The sequence below is a fragment of the Rhinolophus ferrumequinum genome, chromosome 15, assembly GCF_004115265.2.
Source record: "Rhinolophus ferrumequinum isolate MPI-CBG mRhiFer1 chromosome 15, mRhiFer1_v1.p, whole genome shotgun sequence".
Lineage (NCBI taxonomy): Eukaryota > Metazoa > Chordata > Mammalia > Chiroptera > Rhinolophidae > Rhinolophus > Rhinolophus ferrumequinum.
In genome coordinates, this window is record NC_046298.1 from 33,239,871 (window position 1) to 33,262,723 (window position 22,853).

General features: G+C 46.7%; 1 protein-coding gene across 2 annotated transcripts in view; it reads left to right on the forward strand.

Moving 5' to 3' along the window:
• Window positions 1-22,853, forward strand: part of ZC3H18 (zinc finger CCCH-type containing 18) — a 59,662-nt gene that overhangs the window by 21,504 nt on the left and 15,305 nt on the right. For both annotated transcript variants that reach the window (XM_033128127.1, XM_033128129.1), the window contains 5 exons: window positions 3,974-4,122; window positions 4,450-4,542; window positions 5,479-5,636; window positions 10,541-10,658; window positions 11,999-12,267. In XM_033128127.1, coding sequence (XP_032984018.1) covers window positions 3,974-4,122; window positions 4,450-4,542; window positions 5,479-5,636; window positions 10,541-10,658; window positions 11,999-12,267 — 787 coding nt within the window. The remainder of the gene's footprint in view (window positions 1-3,973; window positions 4,123-4,449; window positions 4,543-5,478; window positions 5,637-10,540; window positions 10,659-11,998; window positions 12,268-22,853) is intronic.

Genomic DNA, 22,853 nt, shown 5'->3' on the forward strand with positions numbered 1-22,853 from the left:
TTTTCTTCACCTGCTTCAACCGAAACAACCTGGCACAAGAAATCGAATGCAGAAGCAGACATGACAACCCAGCTGTCTTCTATTCTGTGTCAGCATTAGAGATTTGCACAAAGGGAAATAATGCTACTCTTATCACTAGGTATTTTTTAAATCTAGTTACTTTTCATAAAGCGTTTATGTTAACATTGTTAACATAAATGACGTATGTTATACATTTTGTCATTAAATTTTCTCAGTTTTAATTTCTACAGTGAATATCAGTAGATATAACCCATACAAAAAAAGGCTCTTTGGGGTCCTGGGACTAAAAAGTTAGAGAACAGCTGGTTTCGAGTCTACATTATTTATAAAGAAGCAGTCCAGAAATTATTTTAATTCTTTTGGCTACCATAATGAGTATTCCTTAAAGAAGTTAAAATATCTCAGAACTCTGTTCGATATCTGTGGGTGTTTGTCCATTTCTATCACAGTTCTCTGAGGTGGCAAAGGAAAGGACACCTGAGTTCATGGGGTTACATTGTTACAACTTTGTATGTGATGGTTTGTTGGATTTATGCCTATTAGAATATGCATCTGCAGAGCTGAGGTTTGTCCTTAATAGTTAATTGTTAGATTTTTAAATATTCTGCCTTCCCATCATGAAGTACTTTAAACTGCTTTATTTTGTTTTCACAGTCTGAATATTTATTACCTATTCTGAGTTATTTAGACTAACAGGAAATGGGAGCAAGGAATATTTAAATAAGACCACTATGTCTTATTTAGAAATAAAATCTTTAAAATGTTAGTGGGAAGCAAGTACTTTTTATGGAAAAACAGAGAGACCCTGCGAAATTATTGAGTGTTCTGTAAGATGCTTACAAACACAGTGGCGGTGCAGCCTGAGAAGTGGTGTCAGCCCTGCCCTGTGCTGTTCACCGCTGGAACCAACAATCAGAAATTTAAAAAGCTGTTAGTGTCTCAGGACCTCACACACGTGTGGTCATACCTCTATTCACAGACATGGCATGCTTTCTTCTGACATTGCAAACCATGGATTCCTTGAGCTGGTGTCGTGTGTGGGTTGTCACCAGTGGGTTGCTGGCGTGGGAGATGTGCATTTCATTTCCTGTCCTCTCTGTGTCTAGTTTCCTTGATTTCTGCTGGGGCCCATTAGGTTTCCTGCATGTATTGCGTCTGTTTCACTGATAAGAGTTTGGGCTGTTGCTGTTGAGCATACGGGTTCCTGTTTTGTAGATATATTGTTTAGTAAAAAAGGGCAAGGTTCAACACAGAGTGTATGACGTAACCAGGAAAAAATGGGATGAGTACACTGATTGATTGATCCCCAATAAACTGATATCTGCCTCTGTGAAGGCATGGAGATTTCACTGAATAGCTTTTAGAGTCTTCGGGTACTTTTTGTTTCCATGCATTCCTTTTATTATATTAGGAAATATTTCATATATAAGATATGTAATGTTTACACAGACATAAAGAATAAACAATCACTGATGTGCCCACCATCCAGTTAAGAAAAAGAGCAACGTCAGTGCCCTTGAAGCCCTGTGTGTGCCGAAGTGAAGAAACTTGTCCCACTGTCCTGCCCTGTCACAGCTGCTTCCATTTCTTCTGTTCCCTCTGGCTCATACCCGTGTCCTTATGTAATTGTAAGCCTGTGTAGTCATCCAGTCAGCATCACAACCCACATGACTTTTGTGTATGTGAAGTTTCATTCAGAAGCAGACCACCATCCAATTTTAAAACCAGAAGATTGATTTTTGTTTACATTTCCCAGAGAATTATTTTTCCAAGTACATTTTTTAATTATGAAAGTATTATGTGCTGACAAGTGTCAAGACAATAAAGGGTAATAGTCTTTGTCTTTCCACAGTCCCAGCAGTTCGGGGTGTATCCTTCCAGACTTCTTTCTACACTGATAATTCACATTAAAAAGGCTACTGGGATTGCACTATTCCGACTGTTCTCTTTTTGCTTGCATTTGCTGGACATCTGTCCTTCTCCTTCTCTTTGGTGGCCAGGGGTCCAGACATATGCTCAGCAGGGATCTTAGCACGGCCAGGAGCAGGGGGGCCAAGGGGATGGGCTTCTGTCACCCACTGGTGTCTCAGGGGTGTGTGTCTCTGCTCTTATCTCTCACTTTGCTCGCATGTTTCTTCTCATCTACCTGTTCCTCTTTTCTCCCCTACCAACAAAAAGTCTTGCTGTCAGTGGGCTGGCTGGCTCATGAGTGATGTTTTATTTTGACCTTTTTTTAATTTAAAAAAGAACAGAGACTAACAAATACCTGTTTATCCACTCTGTGTGTGTGTGTGTGTGTGTGTGTGTGTGTGTGTATGTATGGTGGATATATATATGTAAATTAGGTTAAAAATTACAGAAAAGTTGTGGTCTATATTGTTAATAGTTTTCTGTACTTGCAAATTTCTACAATGAGCTTTTTCTTTTTTCACTACGAAAGCAAGGTGGAATACAGTATGAGTTTTTATGAGTCAAATGGTGAAGTTGATAATGTCTTGGAATTCTTTATTTAGATGTGTGACTGCATAGTCTTTTTTTCTTTAAACCCCCTGAGCCTGGGATTTTGAATTCTCTGTCATACAGTATTTCACAACCTCTTCTATGTGATTTCTCAAACACCTTTAGGAATTTTAAAAGTTTATCTGTCATTTTGAATTCTCAGAGAAGCAATTTTTAGCGTACCTTATTTTATATTTAATTTAGATTAATATATTATTAAATTGGTTTTAATACAAGTTTAAATATTAATAATGTTTAAAAGGTAAACTTTAGCTTTTTCCTAAAGACCAAATGATTATTTCTCTTTAATTTACATTATATAAGGAAAAACAGGTTTTGTTCACAGAAATGTTCAAATGGAATATGTTTAGAAGTGAATATATATTAAAAATGGTTTAAAGTTTAACTACATGTTAACCCATTGGAAATATTTTTAAAGCTACTTAGATATTTATTTTTGAACCTGTGCACATATTACTCACTCTAAAAATTAAATTGTAAAAAAGTGATTTACCCATTAATTAGATTAAAAACTTTGGCTTCTTGCCTTCAGTGTTGAAAGGGCAAGTGGTTTCCTTGAATAACCCTGGTGTTTTCTCACTGAATGAAATTAACAGGTGACTTTTTTTTTTTGGTAAAGTATAAATGGTTAATTTATTATAATTGTCTATATGTTTTCTCTTTAACACATTTAAGTACCAGAAATATCCTGAAGTGTTTTATGAGGCTTTTGATAGGAGAAATGTAAATTTACAGAGCTGGTAAAGACCACCCCCGGGCAGGCGTGCAGAATTCTGGCCATTTTTATGCTTATTGATTTCTATTTCAGTATGCGTGGGTTTTGAGTCAGAATCACGATCCTGGACGTGCACCTGTGAGCCTCGCTGGAGGTGCAGTGTCTCTGAGCAGTAAACCCACAGAGCAGGGGCCGCTTCTAACTAGGAAGCTCTCAGACTTTTCTGTTTGTAGGCAAAAAGGAACTATTCACACAGTGACTTTGGGGCTGTGTTTCCTCTAACACATGACCGGCCCCCTTCAGGGGCCCTTTAGGAAGCACTGCTCACTCTCCAGCTGAGGGTCTGGCCTGAGACTATCCAGGCCTGCCTGCTGGGCACCGGCATGTGTGGCGGTGAGGGCGGGAGCGCATGTGTGAGGAGTGAGCCCACACTTGCACAACTGCACTGGCCTCCTGGGGGGAGGTGACGGCCAGGGCATCCCAGCTGTGAGCCCTGGCCTGCCACTGCAGCCCCTGGGCTTTGGCCTGTCCACCGTCAGGCTCAGTGCACCTTATGGGGTGGAGGGTGACACCTGTAGCCCGTGAGCGTGCTCAGCACGCTGTCGGGCATGTCACAGGCCCTCAGCAAAGCTGCTGCCCAAGCAGAGCAGGCAGGAAGCGGACCTCATGCACTTGGGTTCTCGTAGACCCACTCTGACCTGACTTTTGTCTCCTTAGGGAACTGTACCTGGGGAATGAATTGTAGGTTTATACATCCTGGAGTCAACGACAAGGGCAACTACTCCCTAATCACCAAAGCCGAACCTTTCCCGCCTAACGGTGCCCCGCCTCTTGGACCTCACCCACTGATGCCTGCCAACCCTTGGGTGCGTGAACACCTCTTTTCTTTAATTGCTAGCAAGTGAGACATCTAAGCTCTGTGAATCTCCAGCTTAAAGCACATTCATGTGCCTTGTGTAAAAGCCATTTCTGTGACGTCGTAGTTACAAAGCCGCCTTCCAGATGCTTCCGTTGTCTCCATGTAGAGGAAATCCTCGATTCAGGGCCGCCATGTCAGGACAGAGGGAGGCTCTGAGGAGAGAGCATCCACCTGCAGCCAGCTGATGTTTAGTTGGTGTTTTTGCTCCCCTGTTTCTTTATAGATTTTCAAGTTTTGCTTGCTTTCTCAACTTTTCCTTCTTGTTTTTTAATAGGGTGGGCCAGTAGTTGATGAAATTTTGCCTCCACCCCCTCCAGAACCCCCCACAGAGAGTGCATGGGAACGAGGACTTCGGCATGCAAAGGAGGTAACAGAATTCAGCAGAAAACCTGAGAAGAAAAATAGTAGTGGCGGTCCTTGCACCAAACTATTATTTCCTTGATCCAGAGACTGATTGAAAACTCAGTAAAGCCTCTGAAGTGATGGGTATATTTCTGCGATTTCTTTAAAGAGCTAGAGAATAGAAAGTGATGTCTAGCTGTCTCTCTCAGGCATGCTAGGTCATGACCACACCCAGCAGGCCAGGATTGCCAGCCTAGAATATGGGTCCTTGTCTTCATGTGGCCTGGGGAACATCGGGCCACACCCAGCTGGTGCTGCAGCCCCCAGCCACTCCCCACAATTAGCACACTCTGCTCTCCCCGAAGGAGCCATCCTGTCGCCCTAGAGAGCCTTGGTGCACACAAGCGCCTCCCCGCTTCCCACTCCCCTACTCCAGGCTGCGCTCTGGCCCCGATGTCCAGGCTGCTTTCTGAGCCCCCGTGTCGGTTTCTTTTCAGTGAGATGACAGACTGAAAACTATTCTCACTGCCACGGCACACACTTCACCAGCTCTCTCCTCTGAGACTTGAACGACTCCTTGTACCTGCTCTGCCATGAGCAGACTCACACAGACCACACGTGGTCCTCATCACTGAAGGGGTATCTGGGCTCCCGGGTTGAATGCTAGGACTTTTAGTAGGAAGCAGCCACCTCTGTCACCCGTCCCAGAATGTGAGGAAGGTCCTGGCCCTGCCTAGTGCCAGGTATAGCTGTGTGCAGGCACAGGGACAGGATGCTCCAGTCCTGCAGAAGGGCACATGGGATCCTGTGCCCTCGCCCACTGAGCTCTCAGTCGCGTCGCTCCTGCAGGGCCGCTCCGGCCACACTGGCCACGGATCGCTCTGTGGGTCAGAGCAGGACAGGCTTCCCTTTGTTTTCCTAACAGTAACTAGTGTTGGCTTCTCTCTTCTCACCATGGTAGGTTTTAAAAAAAGCAACCATTCGAAAAGAACAGGAGCCTGATTTTGAAGAGAAAAGGTTTACTATGACCATTGGTGAAGATGAACGAGAATTTGACAAAGAAAATGAAGTTTTCCGAGATTGGAATTATCGGATCACAAGAGATGTCAGAGACACAACGTAAGGAATGGTTTGCCTCTTCCTTCCCTTTGGAGAGAATTAAATTGCCCCCAGATGTGTGGGGCTCAGGCCCTGGAAAGCTGCGGCACATAGGTTCCCCAAGGTGTCTGGGGGCTGGTGTCCATCCACGGTCCCTGGACTCTGAATGACATCCCGCAGATAATTCCACATGTTTTGCAATTGACTTGCCTCAGCTTCTGGGAAGGAAGGAAATGTTTTTGTGTCAGGGACGTGTGACTGGGGACAGCTCACACCCATTTGGGTTCATATGAACTTTCAGTTTTTACAGCCGTCCTTGAAGCCCCTAAAGCCCCGTAAGTTTCCTCCCCAAGTTACGCAGGGACCGGGAAAACCTGTGAAATTTGTCACTAAAATCCAGGAGCATGGCAGGTTTGACCCTTTTCACTGTAAATGCTGTCTTTATTATTTCTTCCAGATATTCTATTACTGGTCTTTTAAAAAATAATTACAGAGAAAGCATATATGGTTGAAAAACATAAGTCAAATCTTTCCAAATTGTATAACCTAATGAGTACAGCGCTTGTCTCCCAGTGTTCCTGCTCCCAGGGGAAAGCCTGGCTTTGTTGCGCTCACCTCTAAGGGAACAGAAAGAGGCCAGGTTTCTCTGGAGCAGCCAGTGCCATGTGGGCTCAGGTCCCGGGAACGGCGTGTAATGCGGTCAGTGATCCCAACCGGCTTTAGCACCATCTTAGTCTTGTAGCAACACTTGGTGCATTTACATTTGCTACTGGAAAGTCATGGTCACTGACTTCTGGCTGAAATGGCAGTAAAAGGTGCAGAGAAAAGGAACACACACAATGCTTGTGTTTCAGTATTTGGTCTTGTGGACCTGAACCCACTAGGCTATGTCAAGGCCCTGTGGTCCCGGGTTATGCTTCCCTAGGCTGCCTGTGCAGAGAGAAGGGGACATTCTAGTGTCCGCACTGGCAGCTCAGAGGTCAGAAGGGGAGAGATTTAGAGAGTAGTTAAGACTTTGGTTTTCTCATTCTGTGCGGGTGCAGTGTGAGGTCACAGACAGAACTGTGTGAGTGAGAACTGCATTTCCTGGGTCACCAAGGGCATGTTGCCACAAGTCTGGAGGCCTCACCCCTTTCTTGCTTAAGTGCAGGTGATGACACTGTCCTTCTTGCCTGAGAATCACAGGAGCTAGTGTCCACAGAAGCACGCTGCAGCGCAGAACGTGCTCTGATCGGGTGTGAGTGGGGAAACCAGAGGCTTTAGAAGCTCAGGGTCGATCCTTGACACTGCCGGGTTCCCATCCTGGCCAGAGCACGGACTCCGGAAACGTGCCTGATGGGGAGCCGTCGGCGCGTGTGGTTCTGTGGGTGACCTTGGCTGCACAAGCACGTGTGCCCTAGCCCTGCCCCATGTTTGGTGCCAGACTGACGCTGGCTGCTGCCTTCTCTGCCAGGGAGGGTCGATGCGGCAGGACCCTGGGACTCAGCAGCCTCTGAAGGCGGGCCTTGGAGCCAGGCTTTTACTTGCGTTTTGTTTGTGTTTTCAGTATCAGCTGTGCCTCGGAACTAACTAGGGCTTTTGTGACATGCACATGGCACGCCCCACCAAGACCTAGTCAGTCCAGACTGCTGGGACTGCGGCCCGGGCGTGTGTCAGGTGGGAAAGTGCCCCCAGCTGTTTCCGATGGCACTCAGTGCAAGGGCTGTGTCAGCCAGGGTCCACTCAGCAGAGGTGACTGCAGAAGGAAAGGTAGCAACTGCAGAAAGTAGCCGCCAGGTGCTGTGGGGGTGGGGTTGGAACTGTTAAAACAGAAGCTGGGAGAAAGGGTTAGAACTCAGACGGCTGAGGAGGGCACGTGGGCCAGCTGTGCTGGCAGCTTTGAGTTGGACGGTGCAGAAGGGTGGCTGAGAAACTAAGTTGGAATTTAACAATAGGCTCAAGGGCCATCAATGTTAACACTCAAAAAAGACCAGCGTTAATAATTCTTATTTACTGGGACCCTGCTTTGTGACTGCTTTGTGCCCTGGTACTCCTTACCCAGTGAGGGACACAGCAGGCCTGCAATCAAGGTTACGCCCCCGGTGGGGAAACGTGGGAAAATGATAGAAAGCTGTGGCTCCCCAGGGGTGGTCCATAGACCTGGGAGATTGTTGAAAACCATTCCCTCAGAGCTGCTGGATCAGAAGTTCTGGGGACGGTGGAGCCCAGCCTGCTGTTTTTAACAAGCCCCCTGGGTGATTCTGATTGATGCCCACTCATAGTCAGAGAGACACTGATTTTAATTCCAGGAGCATTGGCTGTCAGACTTGATGCTGAATTGTAGGGATAGAAAAACTCTTGAGTAGTTGTCCCAGAACCTTCTTAGTGCCGTCAGCTTCTGGTCGTGTGGAGCTAGGTACTAGGTTGTAGAACCCATGGGAACGCTGCCCGTTGCTCAGCTCCGGATGAAGTATTCTAGGATGGTATAAAGGATGGGGAAATTGTTTTTACTTTACACCTGTATTTGGAATTAAACAGAATTCTAGCGTGATCACTTAGTAAAAATACTGCTTCTCTAGACAGACACCCCCGATTCATAGTTTTTAAAGTTTCATTTCTACCTCATCGGGCACTGTTTTCAGATGCCATCTGACCCGTGAGACCTCATGCGTAGGAGACGTTAAGAAATGTCATCTCTGCACAGGGCTGTGGGGACTGTATGAGAGCACTCCACCGAGTCCTGAAGGTTGCCTGTGATCCAGAAGACATAAGGGGCCCCCAGGATGCACGGGGTGTCACCTGCGAGGAATGTCATCTGCACTATCTCTGTTGGGAACAGGGCTTCTTAGTCAACCAGGGTCAGACTGTTAGGCCACATGCCTAGGGCCTAGAACTGCTCTTGCAGTATCTGTCCTTCAAGATGGTGCCTAAAGAGGCAGTTGTTGCCAGGTTGCGTTCATGGTAGCATTTTACGGGCGTCCAAGGCCCTGCGGGCTCGTGGGCAGCCCAGACTCGGTTCTGAGGGAGGCAGGCTGAGGGATCGCTGGCGCGTGTCCGGTGGGAAAGTGCCCTTTCTCCATCGGCTGTCTCCTAAGACTGAGAAATCCCTCAGGAGAGAGGCCATTTTCATTTTGCTTATTAACCAGTTCCCCCAAAACGAATTTGCCTGAACTCTCCCCTTTGAGGGAGCACATACCCTTACACCCATTTGGGAAAGTGTTTTCTAGGGTCCTCATTGGCTGTGTATTGTGTTGGTTTTTATATTTTTAAGGTCACAGGAAAAGTCTGTGCCTCGGGGACCATAGTCTCTTCTTTCTGTGTAACACGATGCCGCGCTGCAGGCCTCTGCACAGTTACTGATTGTTGTCATTAAATATTATCTGAGCAGTGTGAGGGTTACATTGTTAGAAAGACGTCTGGCTGTTTGGGATGGAAAATAGCTGTATCATTTGGCAGAGCCAGCCTAGGTTTTCTCTGCCCAGGGCACTGGAAACACCAGAGGAGAGATTTCCTAGAAAGCAGCCAGCAGAAGGCCCTGCAGGTGACTGGAGATGGCCGCAGCAAGGGCTGCAGCGCAGCCTGGCAGAGGCCTCCGCAGCCACTCAGAGTGGGGGCCTCTGTAAGCTGTGGGCACCTTGGTTTTCCCCGCCAGTTTACCCGCGAAATCCCTGCAGGAGCCTCCTGGGGCCCATCTGTTGCCAAATGTACGTTTCCCTGTCCTCCCCCCACGTCCCCCAGGTTCAAGGCACCCACAGGGCAGGTCGTCTGGGTCAGTGTGCTTGGCTTCTCCCAGGTGGGTAATGTGGGTCTACTCACACCTTCTTCGCAAGGGTTACTTAGTGTCCTGTCCCTGTTGATCGAAAGTCCATCTTGATCATGCGTGCTGGGGTCTGTTTCTGGACTTTTGTTTTATTCCTCCGCGTGCGTCTTCACGCCCAGGCCTCCTGTAATGTTATCACATCCCAGAGAGTCTTTTGTCTTTTCCGTGTGTTCTTGGCTGGTCTTGCATATCTGTTTCCATGTGGATGTGAGGATCAACTTGTCTTGCTCCATAAAGAAACTCATTGGTGTTTTTACTGGGATTGCCCTGTATTTGTAAATTAATGTAGGGAGAACTGACTTCTTGGTGCTATCCAGTCACGCTATCTAAATACAAGGCATATCGTCACACAAACTTTTGTGTCTTTCGAGAATGTTTTGAAGTAAAGTTCTGCACATCTCTGGTTAAATGTGTTCTGTTCCTCCATATGTTTTCTTCTTTCTTGCTGTTGTAAATGAGTTTTCTCTACCCTCTGTCTCCTAGGGGTAATTTTTTGTGTGTATGAAGATATTGGTTTCTGTATGTTAATTTTTCTTCATGTGCCTTACTGGGTGGGTTCCTTTGGCTGTTTGAATTGGCTTTATCATCAAGTCTCGAGTTTTATAGCATCATTTAATTTGCAAATTGCGATCTTTCGCTTCTTTCCCACTCTGCCTCTCTTGGGTATCTGTAGCCTGACTGCACTGGCAGTGCCTCTAGCACGATGGCAGATCCCTGAGGGGGCAGCAGGCCTCCTTGCCGTTTCCATCTCACAGAAATGCCTTCCCCGTTTCCCCGAAGTAAGATGCTGGCTTTATTATAAAGTATATGCATATATTTTATCACATTAAGACAGTATCATTTCCTGTTTTCTTGAGTATTTTCATCAAGCAGGGGTAGAGAAAATTTGTCACAGACGTTTTCATCATCTGTAAATAGAATCCTCTGACTTTTTAGGCTTATTATCATATGTAGTATACTCATGAATTTTCTAATATTGACTCAACCTCGCATTTCTGGAATAAATCCCACTTAATCATGGTGCATTATTTTCTTAATGTGTTAGATTTTGTTAACATTTTATATAATATTTTTACATTCATATTTTTAAGTGAAAAGATACACTTTTTACTTGTTCTTTTTTCAGACTTGAGCCTTATGCAGATCCTTATTATGACTATGAAATAGAACGGTTCTGGCGTGGCGGACAGTACGAGAATTTCAGGGTGCAATATACAGAAACAGAACCATACCACAATTACCGAGTAAGTAGGGCTTACGTGTGCAGATCCGAACTTCACTGATCCATTCATTAAAATCGCCCCCTTTTCTTATTTATAGGACTTTATGTGGGTTTAATTGTGTCAGCACAGTGTACTAACTCCAGCCCAGTTGACTGTAGAGAACTTATTCGGATCCACAGATTAAATTTGTGGTGATTTGAACAGACTTCCGTGGGTTTATTTGTGTTCTTGCTATAGGTTTTGGGGGTTTTTATTTAGGTTTGCTGATCAGGTTATTGATAAAAGTTTGCAGGGGAGTGTGTTCCACTCTCTTGAGCATATTACTTTTTCAGACTCCTTAATAATACCATTTATAATTGTGCTTAACCAGTTCAGTACATTTCTGTGGGCCTCTACCAGCCATACCTTGTTTGTCTAATGGAGAGTTGCTCTATATTGGTATTTCTCTGAGAGTTTAGTATATTTACAAATACATGTGCTTCAGCCTTTGAGTCCCTAATTTTAATGCTTTTAGGGTGATATGAAAAAGCTGCCACTAGGAAGAGATCAGTTAGAGGCAGCTTAGTGGTGCTGTGACTTATGTGGCAGCCATGTGTTTTTAGGACCAAAGAAAGGTGACTGCCCTGGGAGCCCATTAGTTGCTGAGATTCTAGAGACATGAGGACGCTGGTTAACAATCTGTGCGCCTCTACGTGGTAGAGCGGATTCCTCACTGCAGTTGGGCTACAGGGCTGCAGGTGTCTCGTGCCAGGCAGGGCAGATTAGGAGGTAGCAGGCACCTGCTGGAATCCCTTTCCACCACTTTCCCCCACCTCCAAGGGGCAGGCCAGCATTCAGGTCAGGAATGTACTTCATTTCCCTAAGGCCACCTAGTGCCCGAAAACCATCAGTGTGCTGTGATTTGGGCTTTATTCACTTTGAACTTTGAATATTACAGCAAATGAATGAATGAGAATAGAGCAGTAGTTCAAAAAGGTGTTCAAGCATTGTGGTTAGAAAAACAAGAGCCACCATTTTGGGGTTTCCACCGTTCCCGACAGAGTGCTTCAGGTGCCCCGAGCCTGGGCCTGTGCGAAGCCTGGGTTGTCTGCACGCTTCACGTGAAGCGCTGAGGCCAGGGCGGCCCGCTGGCTCACATGCCGGAACTCGCAACCAGAATTAGTGGTTGGAAGAGTTCACTCTTAGGTGGAGTTCCACCCTAATTTGACATCTGACCCATTTTTAAGGGGAAACTTTGAAACAAAATTAATACCAGAGATTGTTCCTAATCTTCATTGCCTTGCTCTTTTGCATTTTCTCTGTACTTTTCATTATAAGTGTTTAAATTGCAGCTGGTGTGTGTGTTTGGCTTTTCAACAAAGGAAAGGGAAAGGGAACGAGAGCGAGAGAACAGACAGCGAGAGCGCGAGCGGGAGCGGGAGCGAGACCGAGAGCGGGAGCGCCGGCAGCGGGAGCGCGAGCGGGAGCGGGAGCGCGAGCGAGACAAGGAACGGCAGCGGAGGAAAGAGGAGTGGGAGCGAGAGCGAGCCAAGCGGGACGAGAAGGACAGACAGCACAGAGACCGAGACAGGGAGAAAGAGCGGGAGAAGGAGAAGGAGAAGCCAAAGCCCCGCTCCCCGCAGCCACCAAGGTAGGCTCCCCAGTGCTGGGGTCCCTGCTGGGGTCCGGGAGGCCGGGGTGTGGGACCCTGAGAGGAGCGGGGCTCGGGGCTCTGCAGCAACACTGTCTGGGCCTCGCAGGTCAGCAAGCACACCTGCTTCCCACAGCTCCACCCCACGGTCCCAGAACCAGTTGCTGAAGAAATGCTGATGTGTTTTGATTAGTAGGTGCCGCCCTGTCGTGTCATGCGTGTTACAGGACATGCACTATGTACACCGTATTACTGACCTAAATCAGGAAGTCCTGAATTCCCAGTTCTCCTGGGGCCTGGGAGAAGGAATTGGGAGCTGCAGGATGTGCGTGTTGCTGGCCACAGTGTGGCGCTCTAGCAGCTGTAATGCAGGCCCTTGAGTCTCCAGCTGGCCAGCTGGCCACTCAACTTAGCTTGTTCTCTATGTGGCGGCTTCCGTGCTGCTTGCATGACAGCTGCCAGTTGGACTGCTGCAGTGGGCAGTGAGGACATGCCGCACAGCAAAGGCCCAAGGTGTGGGGCAGGCTCTGGGGCTTCTCACAGCCCTTTTTTCTTTATAAACATATTTAAATACTAGAGCAGGACAGGTGGTCCTCACTAGAAAATCGTAATACTCAATGAAGTTTTGTGTGTGTGTTTTTTACAGCTTTATTGAGATCTAATTGACAGACCATGCAATACACCCATTTCAAATGTATAAATTCGGTGGTTTATAGCATATTCATAGACTTGTGGTGCCATCACCACAATTTTAAAACACCTTTGTCCCTCTGAAAGAAACCCCGTACCCATTAGCAGGCACTCCCTAGTTTCCCCCAAACACCGCCCCCCCCCACACACACCAAGCTCCTGGCCACCACTAGTCAATCCACTTTTTGTCTCTATGGATTTGCTTATTGTGGACATTTCATATAGATGGAATCATATAATACATGGTCTTTTGTGATTGGCTCCTTTCACTTAACGCAATGCTTTCCAGTGTTTTTCCAGTGTTCATCCATATTCTGGCATGTAGCAATACGTCATGCCTTTTTATGGCCAAATAATAATAGTCCATTGTGTGGATATACAACATTTTGTTTAACCATCTATTGGTGGACATTTGGGTTGTTGCAACTTTTAGCTCGTGGATATGAGCATTCATGTACATTCAAGTTTATGTGTGAACAGACTTCATTTCTCTTGGGTAAACACCTAGGGGTGGAATTTCTGGCTCATGTGGTAACTGTGCATAACCTTTTGAGGAACTGCTAGACTTTTCCAAAGCAGCTGCAACATTTTACATTTTCACCAGGAATGTGTGAGGGTTCCAGTTTCTTCCTCCTCCTTGCCAACATTGTTATCCATCTTTTTGATTATAGCCGTCCTAGTGGGTATGCAGTGGTACCTCATTGTAGTTTGATGTACTTTTCTCTGATAACTAAGGGGGTTAAGCATCTTTTCATGTGCTTATTGGCCATGTGTATATATTCTTTGGAAAAATGTCTATTCAGGTCCTTTGCCCATTTTAAAATTTGGTGGTCTTCGTTACTGAGTTGTAAAATTTCTTTGTATATTCTAGGTACAAGTCCCTTATCACATATCTAGTTGCAAATACATTCTCCATTCTGGTGGTTGTTGTGTCACTTTCTTGATGATATTCATCTTCCTTTTTTTTTTTTAAAGGGAAAGCCTCTTTTTTTTATTCCAGTTTTATTTAGATATAACATTGTGTAAGTTTAGGACATATAATGTGATTATTTGATACATTTACGTTGTGAAACAAGTATCACAATAAAATTAGTTAACACTAACATCACCTCATATAATTACCTTTGTTGAGTGTGTGGTGATAAAAGATATACTCTCTTGGCAACTTTCAACTGTGCAGTACAGTGTTACTAACTCTAGTCACCATGCTGCACTTTAGGTCCCAGAACTTATTCACCTTATAACTAGAACTTTGTACCATTTGACCAATTTCTCCCTATTTCCCCCATCCTCTGGCGACCACCATGCTGCTCTCTGTGAGTTTGACTTTTTGGATTCCACATATAAGTGAGACTATACAGTGAGAACAGAGAGCCTTTGTCTGACTTATTTCACTTAGCATTAGTGCCCTCCATGTTGTCACAAATAATAGGATGTCCTTTTTCGTGGCTGAGTAATATTCCATTGAATATACAGACCACATTTTCTTTATCCATTTACTCGTCAGTGGACACTGAGATTGTTTACATGTCTTGGCTATTGTGAATAATGCTGCAGTGAACGTGGGAGTGCAGGTATCTCTTAAGAGTGATTTCATTTCCTTTGGCTACATCCCTAGAAGTGGGATTGACTTGCTAAGTAGATCGTATGGTAGTTTCATTTTTTTAAACTTCTTAAGGAACCTCAATACTTTTTCCACAGCAGCTGCACCAGTTTACATTCCCACCAGCAGTGCATCAGGGTTCCCCTTTCTCCACGTCCTTGCCAACCCTTGTTATTTCTTGTTTTCTTGATAATAACCATCCTAACAAGGGTGAGGGAATATCTTGTTGTGGTTTTGATTTACACTTCCCTGGTGATAAGTGATGTTGAGCATCTTTTCATAGATCTGCTGGTCATTTACATGTCGTCTTTGGGAAACTAGTCAGATCCACGGCCCATTTTTTGAGATTATTTGTTTTTTTGCTATTGAGTTATAGGAGTTCATTATATTTTTTATATTAACCCTTTATCAGATATATGGTTTGCAAATATTTATTTTATCCCTTCTATAGGTTGTCACTACGCATACAGGTCTCCTCACCCTGTTTTATTGTGTCTCATTCACTTATCTGTTATCATCTTTGACCTTCTAGAATGTAAATCCCCTGGAGGGCCCTGTAGTCTCAGGGCTGGCATGGAGCGGACGCTCGTGAACTTGATGGAGCCGTGAGTGAGTTTGGGTTTGGTAGCACCTGTGTTTGTACCTTAGGTGATACAAGTGAGTGCTGTAGGATTGGTAAAATTGTAGACTGAGTTCTGCAATCAGACCTAACTCAGTCTGCTTTCCAGATTCATAAAATGGCTCTGTTTTGATGTGTATCCAGATCTCTGGTCTTAAGCAGAGACACGAGAAAGACAGGCAAGTGAATGGCTAGGGTATCACTGCCCATGTAGTGCCGTGGATTCCTGAATCACATTAGCAAGTGGTTTCCAAGTGTATTTACTCATATTTACTCAGGCTACCAACCCTTCTCCAGCCCCTACTAACCTTGCTTGTTTCCGAGAAGCCAGGCAGCTCTTTCAAACCAGGTATGTGTATTTCCAGCGGAGGGACCCAGGAGAGGGTTTTCATACCCACAAATGTACTTTTTAGAGAACCTGTTGGAGGACAGCCGCACAGGTCGGTTGTGTTTCTCTGCTGGTTACTAACTTGTGGAACAGATGCCCATTTAGTGCTCACCTGTATCTCCAGTGTTGCCTGCCCTCTTCTTCAAAGCAAAGTGCATAGGAATCCAAAAAGAGTGTTTTAAATGCGTGGTATGTATTGGCTTGGCCCGCACATAGCAGATTGCTGTGAACAGCCTCCAGATCCTATGTTTGCATAACTATAGACTCTCAAGCGAGCAAAGGATCAGTGATAACTCAGCTGCATGAGTTGTAGGTCAGGGATCAGGAAGCTTGACTAAGTTCTTCCTAAAATCAGATGCACTTTTCTCACCAAACTGCGTGGGTCTGTTCTCCCCCCACCCCACCCTGGTTTCTGACCTGATTTGTTCCCTTCTTTTCCTCCACAACTCTCAGTTATTCTCCTGTGGGCCTCCACCCCCCAGCACCTACTGCCATCAGCAGAGGGGGGGAACTCGCATCACTTGGTCTGGATTTAGCCTGTCTCATTAGTGCTAGGGAGTCTTGAACCCCATCTCTGATCCCTTGGCTGGATCCCTGCCAGCCCAGCCACCAGCCTGAGGGCTGAGGTTTCACCAGAACAGAATTTCCAGCATGGCCTCCTAGCTCCTTTCATCAGCCAGAGCTGGCGTGACCACTTCAGGAGGTGGCTGAGTTTCCCTCATATAATACCTTTATGTGATCTCCCTCTTACAGTAGAGCTTGTTTATTTAGCTTTCAGCAAGTTCGGAATTTTTCATCACTAGCTGGATGAAAAGAACTTTTCTCACCTTAAATAGGAGGATGACTTAACTATATCCAGAAAGAACCACTTGGGAAGCTTTTGTCTTCAGCCACTGTGTGAGGACAGAATCTGCACTGGGAATATTACTCGCAGGGTCCAGTGGATATAAGTAGGAGTGGACGATGATAAACTAATGAAATACGGTGGTTCTTCTGTTTAATCTGCAGCCAATAAGAGCTTTAAGCCGAGACACCCCGTTTCCGGGAGAGAGAGTCACAGGCACAGCAGGCCAGTAGGATACCAGGGCTCCCTTCTATCCCCGCCTGTCTGCCCTCTTTCCTGCCGTTCTCCCTCACCTCCCCGAGCTGTATGTATCTGTCTAGGACAGGTAATTGGTGAGCTGACTTCTGTCAAGTCTCTACCTCAGGGACATCTCGGTTTTTCTGTACGTCTCCCAGGCTAGATGCAGTGTCCCTGTATTGAGAGAGTGTGTCACTGTTCACCTAGGTTTTCCTTTTATAATTAGGCCTTTTGAGAACTTTTGCCTACTCCTGTACTGGGGCTATTTTTAGATAGAACAGCACCTTTTAACCAATTCTACATCGATGTAGATAGGGGGAAATCCCTTTTGTGCAACCTGCTCTTTGTTGCCAAGCCAGCGGGTGTGCCTTCTGGGTGGAGCCGAGGCAGGGAATTAGGATGTCCTTTGGCTTAGGTGAATTAATTTCATTCCAGATATAAATAGTAACTGGGACCTTCCCTGGAGGAACTGTTCAGACTCCCTGTTATCTTTAAAGCTGTTGACTAAATATCAGATGGGCGGTTGAGGTTTGATGGTGCCCCTTATGGCAGGTTCCTCATTTCCTAGGAGAGTTGTTTAATCCTCATAAGGGAGAACTGGTTCCCATTCCTTTCCTCACACTCACTGAAGCCTGATTATTTCCCACATGGGGTTCTCATGGCCGGGGCTGCCGTGCCCTGTGCACTGGCCCTCAGCACAGGTGGTTGGTGGGCTGTCACTTCACCCTCAGTGTGGTCCTGGCGTTGAAGTGCCAGCCTGCGAGCCTCCACTTTGAGACGCACCGGGGGTCCCAGGGCAGGTTGGCAGCCAGCGAGCATGCATAGCCTTCTGCAAAGTGGTTGGTAACTCTCCCAGAAAGACTCAGAAGCACTGGTTTCGCCTTGTCCTTTGGGGCAGGGAGTCGCTGCGGTCAGGGAGGGTGATAGCAGTAAATGTGCTTCAGGCGGGATGCCCTCTGTGTCTCTGTCTAGCTCAGACTCGCCCTTACGGCTGTGGCTGAGGCTGCGTGGCCTTCTGCCACTCTAGAGAGAAGGGTGACAATCACTCAGGTCTGCTCTGACTGGTCCCTGGCACTCTGCTGTCTTTTTTGGGGGGGGAAAAAAATTTTAGGTTTCCCTCAGCTTTTGGTGACTGTTTCCCCCGCTGTTTTTTTAGGCGTGGCAGCCTCTCCAGCCTTGCACAGCGCGGTGCTGGTCATCTCGGTTTCCTCTCTGCTTTGCCTCCAGCAGCCGGGGGTTCACCACCACCTTTCAGTGCCATCCCATTGAGGTGCACGTCTCGTCTGGTGGAGTTTATTGAGTTCCTGAATTTTAATATTATGGGTTGGGATTGATTGTACCTAGACCCCCGTGGTGGAGTCTCACACCTTCGCTGAGCCTGAGTGTGTCAGACGGACCACACCTGGCCTGCCCTCAGCAGTCACACAGGATGTGTGTAACCCAGGAAGCAGGATGGTGCTGTCCTGAGGCCCTGTGATGGGCTGGTCACCTCCCACTCCGCTCCTGGCTCTGTCATGATACTTACTGGTCCCTGATGAGCCAGAGTTAGATCCCCACCACACAGGCTTGGCTCTCAGATAGTCACTGATATTTCTGTTAGTGCAAAAGGCACTCCCCTGAGACTTTAATAAACCTATTTTACCTTTATAATTGCTCATTCTAACATGTCCAGGGCAGGGCTTAATTGCTTGGCTCAGAGAAACTCATTTTGCCCAGGAAGAAAAAGTATATTCTGTTTAACTTCTTGACTCCTTACCCACTGAATTGTCCAGAAATTGCCCAACTATTTGATAAAGATGAAGATAATGGTCTCTCGTGTATTCAAAGCTAAGTATAGACATCTGATATTGGTGGGAATTAGGTACGTACAGATGAAGACAAATACAATCTTGAATTAGAAGCATTCTTGAGCCTGTTTGAGCCTTACCCTGTTTACAATCATAGCTGTGTATTCACTGTGGGGAACAAGGGTGGGAAGTGAAGAAATAAAGAACCTAAGGCAATGTTCGTAGTCTTAGAAATTCAGAAAATGTATTTGAATGACAGGCCCTCACCTTGGAAAGGAAGTCTTGATGATACCTGCCCACCACTTGAAACAGTACAGATTATTTCTCTTTCTATTCATCCAGAAATTAAAATGTGAGTGGGGTCATAAGTGTCACCTTTGTTAGCAGTTACATTTCTCTCGGGTTTACCTTCTTGTTATTAAGTTCAAATGCGTTTTCAAAATCTGAGGATTAAAGTGATCGGTCTGTCATCTCTGAGTGCCCCTCTGGCTGGGGAAAGCCTAGCCGGCCCCCCACTTTCTCAAGCCTCCCTTGGAAGGACTGCCGCCCGCAATGGCAGCCCTTAGTATAAGTCCACGGGCCCTGGGGTAGCCCAGGGCCATCCGGTCAGGGCCGGACTCTGGGCCCTGGAGTTGGCAGTGTTCTGGGCCTTGCTGGGCCTCGTTGGTTCAGCGTGCATTGGCCTGTGCTGTAGGCCTTTTACTCAGCTCCGTGAGGGACGCGGAGTTGGGAAATACGAATAGGAAATACAAGTTAGATCACATTCTTGTGTGTGGGTCCCTAAGACAGAGCCACACAGCGTGGCAGAGTTTGGAGGAGGGGTTACAGCCAGCGGGGTGGATCATAAAACGTAAGGATAGTCCTGGGCGGGGAACGCGCAGGACTGTATTCGAGGTGGGCCTGCTGGAGGGAGGGTGGATTACTGGGACTCGGTTTCTTCTGTGGCAGGCATGCCCTTGGGCGCGCTGCGACGGGAGCCGCCTCCTGGTACAGTGTGGAGCAGGGTGCACTTGGGGGCAGGAGGGCCGCCCTCCCAGGCCAGGAAGGGGGCGTGGCAGCCCCTAGCACACTCAGGACCCCTGTATGCAGTTCTGCTCAGTGCTAATGGAAGTCAGCAGAGTGTAATGCTCCACAAAGCTTCTCCGATGAAATAGCAGAGGAACTGCTGACAGGCTTCTCCAGACATGAGTGTGAGTGAGTTCAGTTAAGAGGAAATCCACGTGCTTCGAATTTCCTGTATCTTTTTTCCCCCTTTTCCTGTATCTTTATTACATGTTTAACCCTTTTGATTTTAGAAGAACCTTCATCCTTTTTATCTTTTATTACCTTTGACCCCAAACCTGGCAGCCACCCAGGTCGGAGTTTCCAGACATGTTCTGAGCACGTTGCATCATCGGCACTAACACTTCTGTGCTGATGTAAGATGTGAGCGTGTCCCAAGTTGACTCAGGAACGCTTTGTTGTGTTTTCCTGTGACATTTTTCTTTGACAGTCGTAGAACAGCTGACCTCTGTCCCTTGGAGTCTCTCTGTGGCCTTGAACAAAGGACCGGGTACCGGAAGATAAGATTGTGTGGTAGCTGCGCCTAGGGGAGGCTACTTCCTCCGTCAGAGGTTACTAGAGAGTTTTTTTCTCCCTGTTTGTTTAAAAGTGTTTATGCAAATTCCAAACTGGTCAGCCAGCTCTTGATGTCAGTATTCCTGACTGAGGTCCTCTCTTACCAGCTGTTTCCATTCAGCTGGGTTTTCTTCCCGGTCACGTCTTCAACTTGTTAAGTGGCTCACCTGCATGCAGGGCTTTAGTAGGTGGCAAGCCTGCTGTTTTCTGTTTGGGTGCAGTTGATCCCTATTTTTCCCACCTCTCTTCGGGGGTGTTGTCATCCAGTGAGAGAAGGGCTTCATCCTCAGGTATCTTGGGCTCTCACAAAGCAGTACAGCCTGACTTCTCTGCCATCGGCCCAAGGTACCGGCATGACCCCAGCCCCACAGCCCCAGCAGACCTGTCTGACCACCGGGGGACCTGGGTGGTCGGAGGTGCCAGCCTCACCAGGGTTTCCAGGGCACATCGGCCTAAGCCCTGTTCTTGGTTATTGTCCCTTCCTAACTGGGTCTGTGTTTCATCTGTTGCTGTGCGCAGGATGGCTTCCGCTGTCCCTGGTGGTGCTGCATTTAGAGACAGTTAAGGACTCATTGTCCTCGACAGGGTGCCCTTTACAAGCCACTTTCCACTCCAGAGCCTGAGGTCAGTGGGCAGGGGCACCACCTTCTTCCTCCTTTGAGGTTCCTGTAAGACATGAGAACATGTCACTAAAACCAGAGATTAGTGTGCACTCGTCAATAGTATTAAAAGATTTTCTTTGCAGAAATGGAAAAAAATTTTAAATAAACGTTTTCTTGTAATAATTTAAACCATGATGATTTAGGAAAGGTTGGAAAACTTCCGAAAGCATAAAGAGAAAAGTAAGGAAGAAAAGATGGCCTGGAGCTGACCGCCGCGGTTAGAGCGTGGCCACAGTCCCACACCGTGTGGGTTTGAGGGGTGGGGAGCAGACTGGTTCTGCCTCTTCCCCCACTTTTTCCCAATATCATGTGAACATTTTTCCCAAATAGAATTTTTAATGAATTTGTTATTGATTGTTAATTTAGTCATTTTTTCCAAAACATCTGCCATTAAAATAGCTGACTTAAGGTCTGCATCGCAGTCTGAAACCATTTCTTCCTGGTTCGGGTCCCCCAAGTCGGGGGAGAGGACCAGCTGGGACTCGGTTCATTCATCTTTGACTTCGGTGGTTTGCGGAGTGGCTCATGAACACAGAGTGATCCTTAAACTTACCTCGTTCTTGTGCCAACTGCATGGTTAGCTATATCCAGGTATCACGTATACTAGTCATTCATATATTTTTTAATTTCACTTTTTTTTAATCAATTTTATTGGGGAATATTGGGGGACAGTGTGTTTTTCCAGAGCCCGTCAGCTCCAAATCGTTGTCCTTCAGTCTAGTTGTGGAGGGCGCAGCTCAGCTCCAAGTCCAGTCACCGTTTTCAGTCTTTAGTTGCGGGGGACACAGCCCACCATCCCACACGGGAATTGAACCGGCAACCTTGTTGTTGCGAGCTCGCGCTCTAACCAACTGAGCCATCCGGCCGCCCCTCCGGCAGCTCAACGGCAGCTCGTTGTCTTCAGTCTAGATGTGGAGGGTGCAGCTCCCTGGCCCATGTGGGAATTGAACCGGCAACCTTGTTGCTCAGAGCTCACGTTCTAACCAACTGAGGCCATCCAGCCGCCCTATTTTCACTTTTTAAACTGGGGTCACTGCCAGGCCTGATACTGGCCCTTCAGAGGGAAAGTAGCGCCAGCTGTTGGCTCCATCTGTGTAGGGCTGACTCTGGGGGTGATGGCAGAGTTCAGGCCCACTCCTGGCACAAGCCCAGAGAATAAGACACTTTAGGGACACCTCCAGGCCTGTTAAAGGATCCAGCTCATTTGGAAACCCATAGTCTCCAGAGTTAGTGAGAGATTCTTCCTGGTAAGGAAGCGTTGACTCTTAAAAGCTTATGGAGGCCTGCGCTGGGCACCTCTCTGTGGCCTCAAGTGGTTTTCTTTTCTAACTATGATGAGGACAGAGTACAGTATCTTTTCTCCTTTTCCATCACGACAGCAAGAACTTTCAGTAAGGTCATGGCTGCTTCATGAATCACTCCCTTGATTTCCATCTGTTTCTCTCTCCCTATGTTACTGGAGAGTGAGTCCTTCTCAGTGCAATGTCCAGGTGCTTGGCGTCTTGAGCAAAGAATTGAACGAGACACAGAAATAAAGTGGTGAAAGAGTAGTTTATTAGAAGAGATAGTACACTTCGAAGAAATAGAAGCGAGCCCGAGCAGTAGAGAATGGCTCAAGGGCCCAAGGTGACATTATTAGGAGAAAAAATGCACTCCAAAGAGTTTGGAGCGGGCCGAGCAAAAGAAGAGGCTCAAAAGGCAAAAAGGCCCAAAGGGGTCAAGGGCCCGGGCTCAAAAAGAGCCTGACTGGCGAGGACTTGGGCTTTTTATCCTTTTTTTCCTCTAGAATGGGCTGTTCCTTTCTGGGCATGGGACCACTTGATTGACACAAGAGGCTATTACCTCATCTTTTTAGACTGTGCAGGTGTGAGTGGCCGGTTTAATCTAGTTGGGTACCTTGTACCCATTTGTTTACAATGAAAAGGAGAATTTTGGACAGAGAGGGGAAGTCTTTTGGGTGGTAATGCAGAGACCCGATGCCTATATCTAACTGCCTGCCTGGTTTTCCCCTTGAGAGACGTGATCTCAATAAAATCTCTATGGGAAATTGAGGGACAGAAGGTCTGTGTTTCTGTATCTGCTACCTGCTGGGCAGGGGTGTAGAGCTGTCCCTACCTATTGGGGGATTCACGGAACTCT